At 41.9% G+C, this 12,685-nt stretch overlaps 1 protein-coding gene across 5 annotated transcripts in view; it reads left to right on the top strand.

Annotated features, from left to right (window-relative positions):
* The window catches only part of vps13d (vacuolar protein sorting 13 homolog D), a 72,231-nt gene that overhangs the window by 35,627 nt on the left and 23,919 nt on the right, over positions 1-12,685 (top strand). For 4 of the 5 annotated variants that reach the window (XM_082519259.1, XM_082519260.1, XM_082519257.1 and 1 more), the window contains exons 33-52: positions 760-915; positions 1,760-1,946; positions 2,505-2,579; positions 2,667-2,867; positions 3,229-3,318; positions 4,724-4,864; positions 4,964-5,089; positions 5,556-5,630; positions 7,112-7,214; positions 7,471-7,623; positions 8,003-8,138; positions 8,268-8,315; positions 8,771-8,921; positions 9,102-9,318; positions 9,403-9,653; positions 9,740-9,931; positions 10,025-10,151; positions 10,273-10,415; positions 10,782-10,912; positions 11,311-11,486. In XM_082519259.1, the coding sequence (XP_082375385.1) occupies positions 760-915; positions 1,760-1,946; positions 2,505-2,579; positions 2,667-2,867; positions 3,229-3,318; positions 4,724-4,864; positions 4,964-5,089; positions 5,556-5,630; positions 7,112-7,214; positions 7,471-7,623; positions 8,003-8,138; positions 8,268-8,315; positions 8,771-8,921; positions 9,102-9,318; positions 9,403-9,653; positions 9,740-9,931; positions 10,025-10,151; positions 10,273-10,415; positions 10,782-10,912; positions 11,311-11,486 (2,879 nt within the window). The remainder of the gene's footprint in view (positions 1-759; positions 916-1,759; positions 1,947-2,504; positions 2,580-2,666; positions 2,868-3,228; positions 3,319-4,723; positions 4,865-4,963; positions 5,090-5,555; positions 5,631-7,111; positions 7,215-7,470; positions 7,624-8,002; positions 8,139-8,267; positions 8,316-8,770; positions 8,922-9,101; positions 9,319-9,402; positions 9,654-9,739; positions 9,932-10,024; positions 10,152-10,272; positions 10,416-10,781; positions 10,913-11,310; positions 11,487-12,685) is intronic. The other variant, XM_082519261.1, reaches the window with a different exon arrangement.

Genomic DNA, 12,685 nt, shown 5'->3' with positions numbered 1-12,685 from the left:
GAAGGGATGTTCGACTAATGTCACTCTCCAGTGACATGCGGCGAGTGCTACGCTGTGGGCTCTTGCTGAATGAAGCTAGGACAGCCACTGATGTTTCTTCATTAGTGACAGTTTTCTTGTGTCCACATTTTGGCAAATCCAACACTGAACCAGTTTCACGAAACTTAGCAAGCAGTTTGCTAACTGTAGCATGGGAGATGGGTGGTCTCGTACGGTGTCTTCCATTGAAATCTGCTGCAATGACCCGGTTACTGCGGTCACCAGATATCAACACAATTTCGATCCGCTCCTCATGTGTTAACCTCTTGGACATGTCAATGGCTGTGAACAAAGAGAAACTTGTAAATAACTCATGAAAGAATAAAGTTACGTTGAAACCAAGCACACCATTGTTTTTCTTGTGACATTACCAATAAGTTTGATGTGTCACATGGCCCTCTTCCTATTGAAAAAACAAAAGTTGTATCCAAGATGGCCGACTTCTAAATAGCCACCATGGTCGCCACTCATCTTGAGGAGTTTGCCCCCTCACATATACTAATGTGCCACAAATAGGACTTTAATATCACCAACCATTCCCATGTTATTACGGTTTATCCATATAAATGGCCCACCCTGTACAAATGTTCTGTTTATAAGAATGAGGAAACCAGCATTCAGCTGAAACTGCAGAAGTAACTTGGATGAGTGAGTAGGTTAGCATATGAAAACTGCTATCAACTTCAACTCCTTTGATTCTGACGAATTTTGTGACACCAGGTGTTCTCATGTCGGCTGGGCAGCGAGCAGGAAACTGCACTCTCCATCATCGACCCGGTCAATATCCAGCTGGAGCTGTGTGGGAGCCCCACATACCAAAGCAGTTCAGGTCTGTTGGACGCCTTCAATGTAGAGGACATCCCACCGCTGCTGGAGGTTAGAGGTTTACAATCAACCTATGTACAGTAAACTAAGGTTGGGAGTTACTTGCAAGTTCAACATATTTTCAAAAGAGACATAGGATAAGATATTGCATTACATTGGCAGGACGCCCCGAAGATTATTAACTCATTCACTGCCAGCCATTGGCAGTGAATGAGTTAAACCCATTGACTCATTCACTGCAATTGACGGCTATAGACGTCAATGGCAGTGAATGAGTTAAGAAAGCCTTGTTGTCCAGGCTGCCTGTTAGTGCATAGAAATGGGCAAGATTCAACTTTAATGACAATGGCTTTGGAATAATGATGACACTTGGTGATTAAAGCTGGTAACTCGAAATGCACATGAAGCTAGCTGTACTGTATTTTTGGACAATTTCCTTAATCTCAACTCAACCTTTGCTGCCTCTATGTCAATTGAGACCGGGGCAGTTCTCTCACTGGAGTCTCTTAGAGTGGAGGCTGCCCTTGCTAGCAAGAAGTTCTGTGTGTTTCTCTTCTCTGAGTCTTTACTGAAGAAGTGTTTTAGAACATTTTCCCTAACATCAATAAAATTTAATTCACATATCATTTCCATTCATTGTTTATATTTTTGTTAATGTTTGATAGCTTCAACTAGTAACTACATAAGTTTGTGAAAAAAATATCAGTGACGCTGAGCATGGCTGGTAAAGACTTGTCCTACGATTGAGGTTTTAGTTTTGTTATAAAATAGTTGAAGTTAGAAGACATACGTTAAAAAGAGCTTTGAAAGCAGATATGGAGTATTTCCCAGTATTTCTTCACAGAATGTAACATTATGGATTACCAAGTTAGCTTTGGATCTGATTTTCTGGCAGATTCAGTTTCCAGCTCTAGACATCCGTCTGTCCTACAACGACATACAGCTCTTCTTGGCCATCACCAAGTCTCTCCCTACTGCCAGTGCCCCACTGCCTCATGTCTCTGACACCACTGCTCCCCCCACCAAAGGAGCCAGCCCTGCACCCAAAGACATCTTCAGGCAGAAGACTGAGTCCCTTATAGGTATGCTGTACAGATTTTTAAGTCTTCATAGATCAACATAATGCATTTAAGTTTCTTGAAGACATTTCATCTGACAAGCTTCATCAGTTCTAAGGTCAAATGGAGGAGAGTCCCAGATTTTAAGCCCTATGGGAGTGTCCCCCAAGAGGGTCAAGGAGCCCCTATTGATCCTCTGCTTAATCACACTAAGCCAAGGTGAGAAAACTTGTGTGGGTCACAATCAGCCAAGGTTTTGGGTGAACCCACTGTGAAACCTAGCCCCACCCTATCATGTGATTTCCTGAGGTCAAATGGCCCAGGATGTGAGTGGGCGTTAAGACTGGAACTCTCCACCAGTTGCTATTAGAACTGAAGAAACTTCTCTGATGAGAGGTGAAACGTATTCAAGGAAACTTAAAGAAATCCACACGCTTTTCTTTTCAAGCTCCTTGGATCAGTGTGCATCTATACACATAATTTTTTACATTATTACCTCATTCCTGACTTTTTAGATTGTATTTTTAGTTGCACTGATTACTGATTATATGCTGTTATTCCTCTAAAATATGTTTCCCTCAGAGGGTCAGCTAACCCACTTAGAAGACCTTGGTTTCAGGAAGGAGGACTGCAAAACAGCCCTGATCCACTGTAAAGGTGAGTGAGACTATTAAAACTGGAAGTAGATGAAATGCTTAACAATCTGTGCAAACCTTCCTAAAAATCCAATTATTTGTCCATCAGGTCAGCTGGATCAAGCTGCAACATGGCTGCTGGAGAATGCTGAGAATATAGCAGGTCATCATCGAGCCAGGGCTAGCTCTGGGACCAGCAGCCACTCGGCTCCTTTGTCAGGAGTGGAGGTGAAGGCTGATAGCATCTGCATCTGTTTCATCGATGACTGCCTGGACTGTGACATTCCGCTGGCAGAACTAACCTTTTCCAGTAAGTCTCTCTAAATAATGGTTGTTACCAAAGACATTTAAAATTGATTAGTCAGCATCCAGTAGTTTAAGCTCAAGTGGCACATTTTAATCTTACCTCAGCAACTGCTGCTGAGCAAAGCCATTTATTAGATTCACTTAGAAGTTACTGTTCTCGTGCCCACTAACATGGGCTGCTTGTGTTCCAAATAATGTTGGACAACAAAATTGAAAGCGCTTCTTTTATGTTATTGGAGAAAATACTTTAGTATTAGAAATTTTAGACCTTAAGCATAAGATGAAACAGGTAAGCACCTTCACTAAATCCAATGAACAGCATCCACCTGTTTCTCAGCCTGATCTCAGAGTCTTTGTCATTAAAGGACTTTACGTGCTGCAGCGCATTGGTTCCATCCATGAAGGCAACGCTAGCTTCACTCTGTCTGGAGACTACTACAACAGAGAGCTGTCAGGTAATAGGATTTACTTACTGCATGTTTACACAATATGGTGAACATTCTTTGTTTCCTACATCTGTGTTTTTATGTTTATGCAGATTAATCAAAAGTAGTGTCTCAGTAGACTGTTATTTTCAGAGTTTGACAAGAGTTTTAATGGCATTGTAAAATGTATTAGGATGTTTCACAACAGAGTTCAGAACAAGGTGACCTCAATCGATCTCTCTCTAGATAGATTGAGAGAATCTATCTCTCAATCTCAGACAGAGCCTTGCCGCCAGCTAGCTATCAAGCTAGTGGGTAACAGACGTCTCCGAAAACGTCGGAGCGCTTTTGAAAATATGTGGTGTCTTGATAAACTGAACAGATACTTGAGGTTTATACAGCTACATTCTCGCCTGAAAATATGTTAAACGTTTATTTTGTGACCCAGAAAGTATAATAAGAGTAATATTAAAACTAACTAGCTGCCACCATTGTTGGAAACTGAGCTGGGCTGCGCTATGAATTCTGGGACAGAGCTGCTTCTTCTTCTTCGGGGTTTAACGGCAGCTGGCATCCTTGTACATGCAGTGCTGCCATCTTCTGTTTCAGTCCGTTATTACGCTCTTAAATCCCACTACTTATTCCTGCGTCTTTTGTGACCTTACAAAGCTTCAAACGACGCGTCGACTATTAAATCAGTCGTCGACGATTTTGATAATCGACATAATCGTGACTAGTCGACTAATCGTGGCAGCCCTAGTGTGAAACTCGTGTTTACTTATTTTACAGCCATTAGAAAAACAACGGCTCTTCATTTTCATGTTGTCAGCAGGTTTGTATAACAGAATCATGTGCACCACGATCAACAAAGTGAGTCATGTCAAGTGCAGCCCCTGTAGGCAGGCCAGGCCTCTTCTCTTGTCACTGCACACTTTGCTCACAGGGGGGGACTGAGGCCTAGTGGAGGACCCAAGAGTCCATTAGGGTGGAGTTCTAAAGGTATAGAGCTACAACCATCAAAGCTCATCCTCCTCTCTGATCTGAGAAACTCAGATTCCTTCTGGCTGCTTGTTTTAAGCAGCTCTTTAAAATGGGCACGTTACTGACAACAGAATGCTCTGAATGCAAAACCAGGATTTGTGAATTATATTGTGTAAATCATCCATTTATCGAGGAGCAAGGGCTTGACTTTAACATTGTTCCCGAGATGAGAGAAGCGACTTCCACAGACAGTCCAACCTTATAGTAGAAAGGTATAACAGAAGAATATAGAGAGCCAAGAGTTGCTATAAACTTTGACATAATGCTAGATAAGCAGAAATAGGAGCTTCAGTTCAGACAGTATTTAGCTCTAAAAAATAATAAGAAATTAATACTACCATGATACTGCATACTGCACAGTGTTTTGCTAAGTTGATCTCTGTCTGCGTGCCAGGCTGGGAGCCCTTTATTGAGCCCTGGCCCTGCATCCTTTCGTGGCAGCAGCAGGCCGCCGGTCGTCTCCATCCTCCACGTCTTAAGATGGGGATTCGAGCCAAGCAGAGACTGGACATCAACATCACGTCTGTCCTGCTGGGTAAGTAAGGAGGGACTTTCACACAGTGTTTCCAGTTACATTGTTAAAATTGTCCCACATGGCAGACCTGTGGCTCATGTGTATGTCTGGCCTTTTCAGAACAATACACCACCACCAAGAGCTCCTGGATAGCTGACTACTGTAATGAGGAGGACCAGCCCCCCCAGACGTCGCCCCCTATGCCCTGGATAGGCTCTTCAGTTGATCCACCCAGCTTTGGGCAAAGTAAGTTACAGCAAATCGGTAACACCTAATGGACTCTAGAGCTTTTTTTTTTTAATGCGTAAAAGAGAAAATCCAAAAACCTGAAATCGCCTGAAAATCACCTGAATGGTAAAGTGGCCGTTTCAGGTGTCATCAGCACTCAGGTGTCATTATCAGTACAATGCTAACACTGCACGACAAGCTGCATGACATCTCCAGTCTTGTAACTTTGTAAAGCTGAATGAACAGTTACATTGTGTTCTTTGAACCGTTTTTATTTGTATTGTCAGCTCAGACAGTACTATGTAAGATTGTTGCCAGGGTAAGAAAACAGAAGCCCGCCTGTTATCCTAGTTTAGAAGCTGGGTGTTGGTCGAGAGATGATTTTCAGTGCATTGCTGGTGTTCTTGTTTGAAGGATAACACTAACCCTCTTGTGTGTTCCCTCTGCATGTGTCTCTGTTTCAACTATCTGTCTCTACTATCAGGTGCGCCTCTTGCTCACCTTAGAACTAGGAGCACAGCCAGCTTGACTTGCCTCGAGCAGCAGATTCATTCCAGAGGTACAGTTCAGATTAAGCCACCCACTCAGCTTCCTCAGTAGCATCAGTACTACAGTTAGGGATTTTTTTTTTAACTATTGGAGTGCTGGTGAGGTTCTTGTTTTGCATGCCTGTCTCTTTTAGGAACCACATACCCCATGTGTTTCCACTGGTACACAAAGCCAGCTTTTTCCTAAGCTCTGCAGTCCTTTTGTTCTTCTGAGTAGTCTCTTTATTTCAGTACTTGTAATTCGCGTTAGTACTTGTACTAAACCTGTGAAGCTGAATTGTAGCTGACCTGATGTCAGCATCGCCATGATTTCACTGGCACCTGCTTCGTGCTGGGAATCTATTTTAGCTACTAAACCCAAACTGTTTTTGCTCAAAATTGCCACAAGTTGTTTAGAAGTGAGAACAAAATGACTTCTGTTGGATAGCCTCACTTCATCCATTGATCTGTCCATTCGTTTTCTTAACTACTTGAGCCTATCCCAGTCATAGGGCAAGAGGCAGGGTGCACCTTGGACAGGTCCCCGGTCTATTACAGAGCTAACACTGACAGGCAGAATCACATTCGCAGCTGCAGGCAATTCAGAGTCACCAGTTAACCCAACACAGTGTCTTTGGACTGTGGGGAAAAGCTGTCGTACCCAAACACAGAACATGCAAATTTTGCAAAGCTGGCCGATGGGTTTGAATCTTCTTATCACTGCATCACAGTTTGTTGTGTGTTCCCTTATTATACTAGGCTCAGTCAGATTCTGACTAGCACCAAAATGATCGTACTCTATAAATTATGTCTGATATCAGTATTAAAAATGCCAAACTACAGACAAGAATAACCAAGAAGCCGACTTACAGCAGAGCCGCTCCATCTGTTCATTCTCTCTCACTCTCATTTCTCCTCATGTCTGTTACCTAAAGCTTTTAAATAAAAAATGTGATGTTTCCAGCTTCTAAGTGAGTATTGTTAAGTTTTTTGATACCAAGTGAAATGCAATACTTGGTGCATTTCAGTCTCTGGTTGTGGATGAACTGCTAAAACCTGTTCTGGATGTAAAACTCTCTTGCTTGCACACATCACTCCTTTTGGCCGTTGATCATTAATTGTTAATACTGTTATAGTACTCAACCATACAAACAACATGCATACAAAAAAATAGAAATGACTTGGAATGGAAAAAATGTGTCTAAATGTCTGCATTTAGAGTTCTTAACCAAAAAATAAACCCATTTAAGTCTAGCTCTATCTGCTCAGCAGCGCTACAAACATTACTGAGGGATTCAAAATAATACTGCAGTTGGTATTAGGATGAACCATTATTAGTTCTATGTGTTTTATTTATATATATTTAATTTTATTGTTATCCTTTCTGCTCCCTATTCTCATCCGTCATCCACTTAGACCTTCTTGTTCCAGTAACCCATCTGAATATCTATCTTTCTATCTGTCTGTGTATATGTATATACACAAACTCTGTTTTTAATTCTGTTTCTGTCAGATGTCAAGTTGTCTAAGAAGAGGCAGCCCTTTGTCCCCTATGCTCTACGCAACCATACTGGATGTACTATGTGGTTTGCCACTATGACTACAACACCCACCAGGTAGGTGTAACCATAACGATCTTAATGCATACAATCTGCAGAAACACCATGTTTCATAGAAATGAACTGCCAACAAGTGAACACTGACTGTACTCTGACAGTTCTGTTAATGCTGAGTGCATCAGTTTGCTAACACCACAACTTTCTCCGTTTGGGTTTAATTTGTATCTAATGAAGCATGAATTTACACAGCAAAGAATTGCCTCAGCCACAAAGAATAGACAAGTACCTGAAGCTCTTTACATGTTTCCCACAGGGTAGCACTCTCCCACAGCAGTAGTGCAGACTCCATTTCTGATGTCCACAGTTCAGGATCTGATGACAGCCACAATGTGAGCCAGTGGAGAGAGGTGCTGCCTGGGGAGGAGATTCCCTTTGAGTTTGAAGCCCATGAGAAACTCCGTCATCGGTACTGCTCGGCTTCACGTTGCATCCAGTGACTCTGTTGACTGTCTTAATCTTTATTCCTCCCGGTTTGATTATTTGTGATAACACAGCAGCTTAACTGTGCTATTAATAAGCAGCTGTCTGAAATTAAGATGTTGTTAAGAAGCTGTCTACTTTGCTCAAATGATGATATGCAAGAAGAATCTGAATGATATTTGGTTAGTGTAAAGCATTTCACATTTGCCTTTTTAATCAAAAGAAAATTATCAGTACATTAACAGGGTGAATAGCAATTTGGTTGAGGTAAATGAGCTCCAACACGATGCAGCTCATATTTTTAGATGGTTCATCTCTATAGAGCTACGCACCCTTACTGTGTATCACTGCCTTTTTCAATACAGACACACTCATGAGCTGAAACTGCACCAGCTGCTGGTTCGTGTATGTGGATGGGAGCAAGTGAAGCCGGTGTCTGTGGACAAAGTGGGCATTTTCTTTCGTTATGCAGCTCCAGACAGGAGCAGCTCTTCCAACACTGTGAGCGCAACTCAAAAACAGAATTCATATTAGTAATGCTAAGGTTTTCTGCCTTCTAGGGTTGGATGTTTTTTTGTTGTTCCTTTTTTTCTCATCTTAAATATTTTTTGCTCCTTTACTTTCCCACAGGTCGGCAGCCCTATCAGCAGGACCAACATTATCCACCCACACGTTTACGTAAGTATGCCACATCTTGTTTCCAGATTAGTGAACAGCAGAGAAGGCAAGCATTTTGAAGAGACTCTAAAGCTACAGTAACAGCGTAATGCTTGTTACGCAGCAGGAAATCAGACTGTGAACAGCTCTGTCAGTCTTTAGTCTAGTCAGGTTTTTCACAGTTTTCAAATGACTGGCAACAAATAGCAGCCCAGTATAATACATGACAAAGGATGATCTAGTATAATGTACCTTGTATATTGTTGATTATGATCTAATACTACAAATAAAAAAAAAATGAAGTTCATTGGAGTTAAAAGGACAAAGAAGCTGAAGACAAACTTCGCTGCATTTGTCAAAGTAATTACAAAGGTTCTAAGCTGTTCTCAGAAGTTAAGAGACTCTGAGTGTGAAGAGATGGACGACTTTGACGTGACTGTTGCTAATAATACACCTCATACTTAATGGCTCCTCAGTTCTCTGCCCTGCCTCCTGTGAGAGTGGTCTTCTCCATCACAATGGAGGGCAGTGCCAGGAAGGTGGTCACAGTCCGCTCTGCCCTCATGGTCAAGAACCAACTGGATGTTCCTATGGAGGTCAGACTGGATAGCCCCTCCGCGCCTGACAGTAAGACGCTGCTCAATTTCCCATCTACTGTAGGGTCATTTATTTTATCAACTATCCAATCAACCACTGATTTATCCTATTTTTAATTATGTTTTATTGTATGTAGTTTGGGTTATTCTATGTTATTTTCTTGTCTTCTGTCAAATCCTTCTATTTGTGTGTGCGTGTGTGTTTTGACAGAACCAGTAGTGTTGCCTCCAATCCTGCCTGGCCAGGCCTTGGCAGTCCCCCTCCACTTGACCTCCTGGCGGCTGCAGTCTCGGCCTAAAGGCCTGGGCTTGTTCTTCTGTAAGGTTCCTATCCACTGGACCACGGTGGAGCGGCCTGGAGAGATCAGCAGCAGTAAGAGGGAGTGTCAGTCAGCAGACTTTGATGACAGCCTCAAGCTCAACTTCAGGTAGATCTGGTCAGATGTTTTTGCTCTTTCTTCTTGTCTCACCTGCGCTCAATACCATTCTTAATGTTTCTTCCTGTCTTGCAGGTTTTGCGTGGTCATAAAAAAGGAGAACTACCCAGACCAGCAGCCTGCCAACAAATACGTTTCTGGCAGTACAAAGCAAATCTATCGACAGCCAGGGCACACGATCTACCTTCTGCCTACCATGGTGCTGGCCAATTTGCTGCCCTGTGACATCAGCTACTACATTAAAGGAATGTCCATTAAAGGCTCATTGAAGCCGGGAAAAGAGGCTGTGCTCCATGCTGCTGACACCTCACAGAACATGGAGCTGGGTGAGCATTAGCCAAACATCAGCTGGTGTTTATGTCATAAACTTGTATTCTCAGTCTCCATGTTGATGATGTGCATCGTTCTTTAGGAGTCCTGCTGGAGAACTTCCCTGTGTGTAAAGAGCTGCTGATTCCTCCGGGAACTCAGAACTATGTAGTGCGCATGCGGCTGTATGACACCAACAAACGTCTTCTTTGTCTCACCATTCGCATCATTTTACGAGCACAAGGAGCATTAAAAATCTTGATTTCTGCCCCCTACTGGCTTATCAACAAGACTGGTAATGTTTTCTGAACGCAATAGTTACTCTGATTATTAAAAGCAAACATTTTCCCGGAAGCTTCTGTTCTCTAAAGCCGGTTTTATCCCTCAGGTCTGCCATTAATTTTCCGTCAGGACAATACCAAGACTGATGCAGCAGGCCAGTTTGAGGAGCACGAGCTGGCCCGTAGCCTCAGCCCGTTACTCTTCTGCTACACCGACAAGGAACAGCCTGCCATGTAAGTGTGTGCCATAAACAACAGGGATTCCACAGTAAGCCTCAAGTTCTACCCAGCAGGTATAGAATTTGATTCCTTCATCCTTACTTTCTATTTATTTCCCCATCTATAATGATCCCAGGTGTACAATGCGGATTGGTAAAGGGATCCATCCAGATGGAATTCCTGGCTGGTGTCAAGGCTTCTCCCTGGATGGAGGAAGTGGAGTCAGAGCAGTCAAAGTGATCCAACATGGAAACAGGCCTGGCCTCATTTACAACATAGGCAAGTTGGTCTATTCACAATCGGTGTGAGCTGAATGATTGAATGATGTCCGGCAGATTTGATCATAGTGTGTTCGTGACCTCTCTGGATGATTTGCTGTCAGTACTGATGCAACAAATTCATGGTTACATTTTAGATGAGTTAATATTTTTTCTCTAATTATTTTCTTAGTATTCTCCCTCATTTTTTTGATCAGTTTTGAGTTATTTTGTGCCTTGTAAATAGTGGCCTTTTGCCCTGATTCTATAGTTCTGTGCAACAAGGATCTTTCTCCTGTTCCTAAATGTCGCCTGTTACAGCACTCTCTTCTCACTACCACAAAATATAATGTCAGTTCATTAACTGTTCCCTGTCTCACTAACACAGGTATCAGTGTGCGCAAAGGAAAAGGACGCTATAGAGACACACACATCGTAACCTTTGCCCCACGCTACCTGCTGGACAACCGATCTACACACAAACTGGCCTTTGCTCAGAGAGAATTTGCAAGAGGAAAGGTGAAAGAAACTCTGGATAATGCTTATTTTATTTTTTATTTATTTTGCACAGGTGTTTTAGAGTAGTGGCAGCTTAGAGTGATCTTTGTTTCATACTCCTCTCTATCATTCCCTGTCTACTTCTTTACTCTGACCTGCAAAGATACGATACGCAAACAGGAAAAAAAACTGTCCATATCCTGTCCCTACATAAACAAACCAAACAAACAAACCAACCAGGTTCAGCCTTGACATCCCTGTCACTCTGGACTTTTACTTTTCAGGCCCAAAGACTAAAACAGTGCTTCTTTTTGCTTTGCTGGTTGGTAACTAAGTAAATAATTAAAGATAAATAAAGTAATAAAGTGATTCCAGGGAACCAGTATTCCCATAACAACAAATATTCATGTGTGTCCTAGGGTACGGCCAACCCGGATGGTTACATCTCCACCCTGCCAGGCTCCAGCGTTGTCTTTCACTGGCCACGAAATGATTATGACCAACTGCTATGTGTGCGCTTCATGGACATCCCCAATTGCACATGGTCAGGAGGTTTTGAGGTTAACAAACCCAAGTCTTTTCATGTAAATATGAGGTGAGCTACCTACTGTATGAAGACACATTAATCTTTTAGCAAATGTCCATGTTGTCTTTCCGTGATGCCAAAGTCCCTCTAGGAGCACGTTTCCCCACTCAGCAGCCAGCTTGATGAAATTCACATGCAGTTATTTAAAGAATGTGCCATTTCTATTTATGTGTAGCATGGCCTCTAAACAAAAAATTCAAAAGCTGGAATGATATACTACTGTGGAATTGCTATGCATATGTGTAGTCTGGATTATTTGATTTCCATGTCCCTCTCTCATCTGTGTCTGCTATGACTTGATTAGGTCAGGTCATGGCAGACAAATTCATGATAAACAGCTCCATCTGTCACTTGATGAGGGGTATCGAATGTTGCATTGAAAGCAATCTTGTTACTGGCTGTAAAAAAAATTCTCATGAATTTTGTTTCTCTAATAATCTGAGAGAATATTTTATGGATAAAATCTCTTAAATCTTGAGATCTGATTTTCACCCAGGTGTCATCCACATACCTGAGACAATGACAATGACCAGGGTAGGATAACAAAGCCCTGTTTTTCCATTCTTCCATGTACAAGTTGCCACATTGGCTGAAACTGAGGAACCCATGGTTAATTAATGGCAGGACATCTTTTAGCAGTTTTGTAGGAAGTAGTAGTTTTGTGGGGTCTAAAAGACACATTGATGGTTTGGAGGAAGTAATTACTGATGCTAACTCAGAAAGATCAATTGGAGAAAAGAGTCTAAATTAATATCAATGGTACTAAAAGTAGCTGTAGATAATATTACATCTGTGAGATCATTATGAGTAATTTTTTCTCTAATGGTTAACATTTTATTCGTGAAGAAGTTCATGAAGTCATTACTAGTTAACGTTAAAGGGATGGTTGGCTCAACAGAGCTCTGACTTTTTGTCAGCCTGGCTACAGTGCTGAAGAGAAACCTGGGGTTGTTCTTATTTTCTTCAATCAGTGAAGAATAGAAAGATGTTGTAGCTTAACGGGGGGACGCTTTTTAAAATTTAATTTTGTTTATTTATTTATTTTTATAAAGCAACACACTATTTCTCCAGGCTAAATGATGATTTTCTAAATTTGTGACACGCCATTTCCTCTCAAGCTTATGAGTCATCTGCTTTAGGCTATGTGTTTGAGAATTATACCACGGAGTCAGGTACTTCTGATTTGAGACTCTATATTCCAGAGGAGT

This window comes from Aulonocara stuartgranti (assembly GCF_965226115.1).
Source record: "Aulonocara stuartgranti genome assembly, chromosome: 20".
Lineage (NCBI taxonomy): Eukaryota > Metazoa > Chordata > Actinopteri > Cichliformes > Cichlidae > Aulonocara > Aulonocara stuartgranti.
The sequence above is the reverse complement of the archived record's forward strand: the minus strand, read 5'-3'. Positions and strand labels throughout refer to the sequence as shown.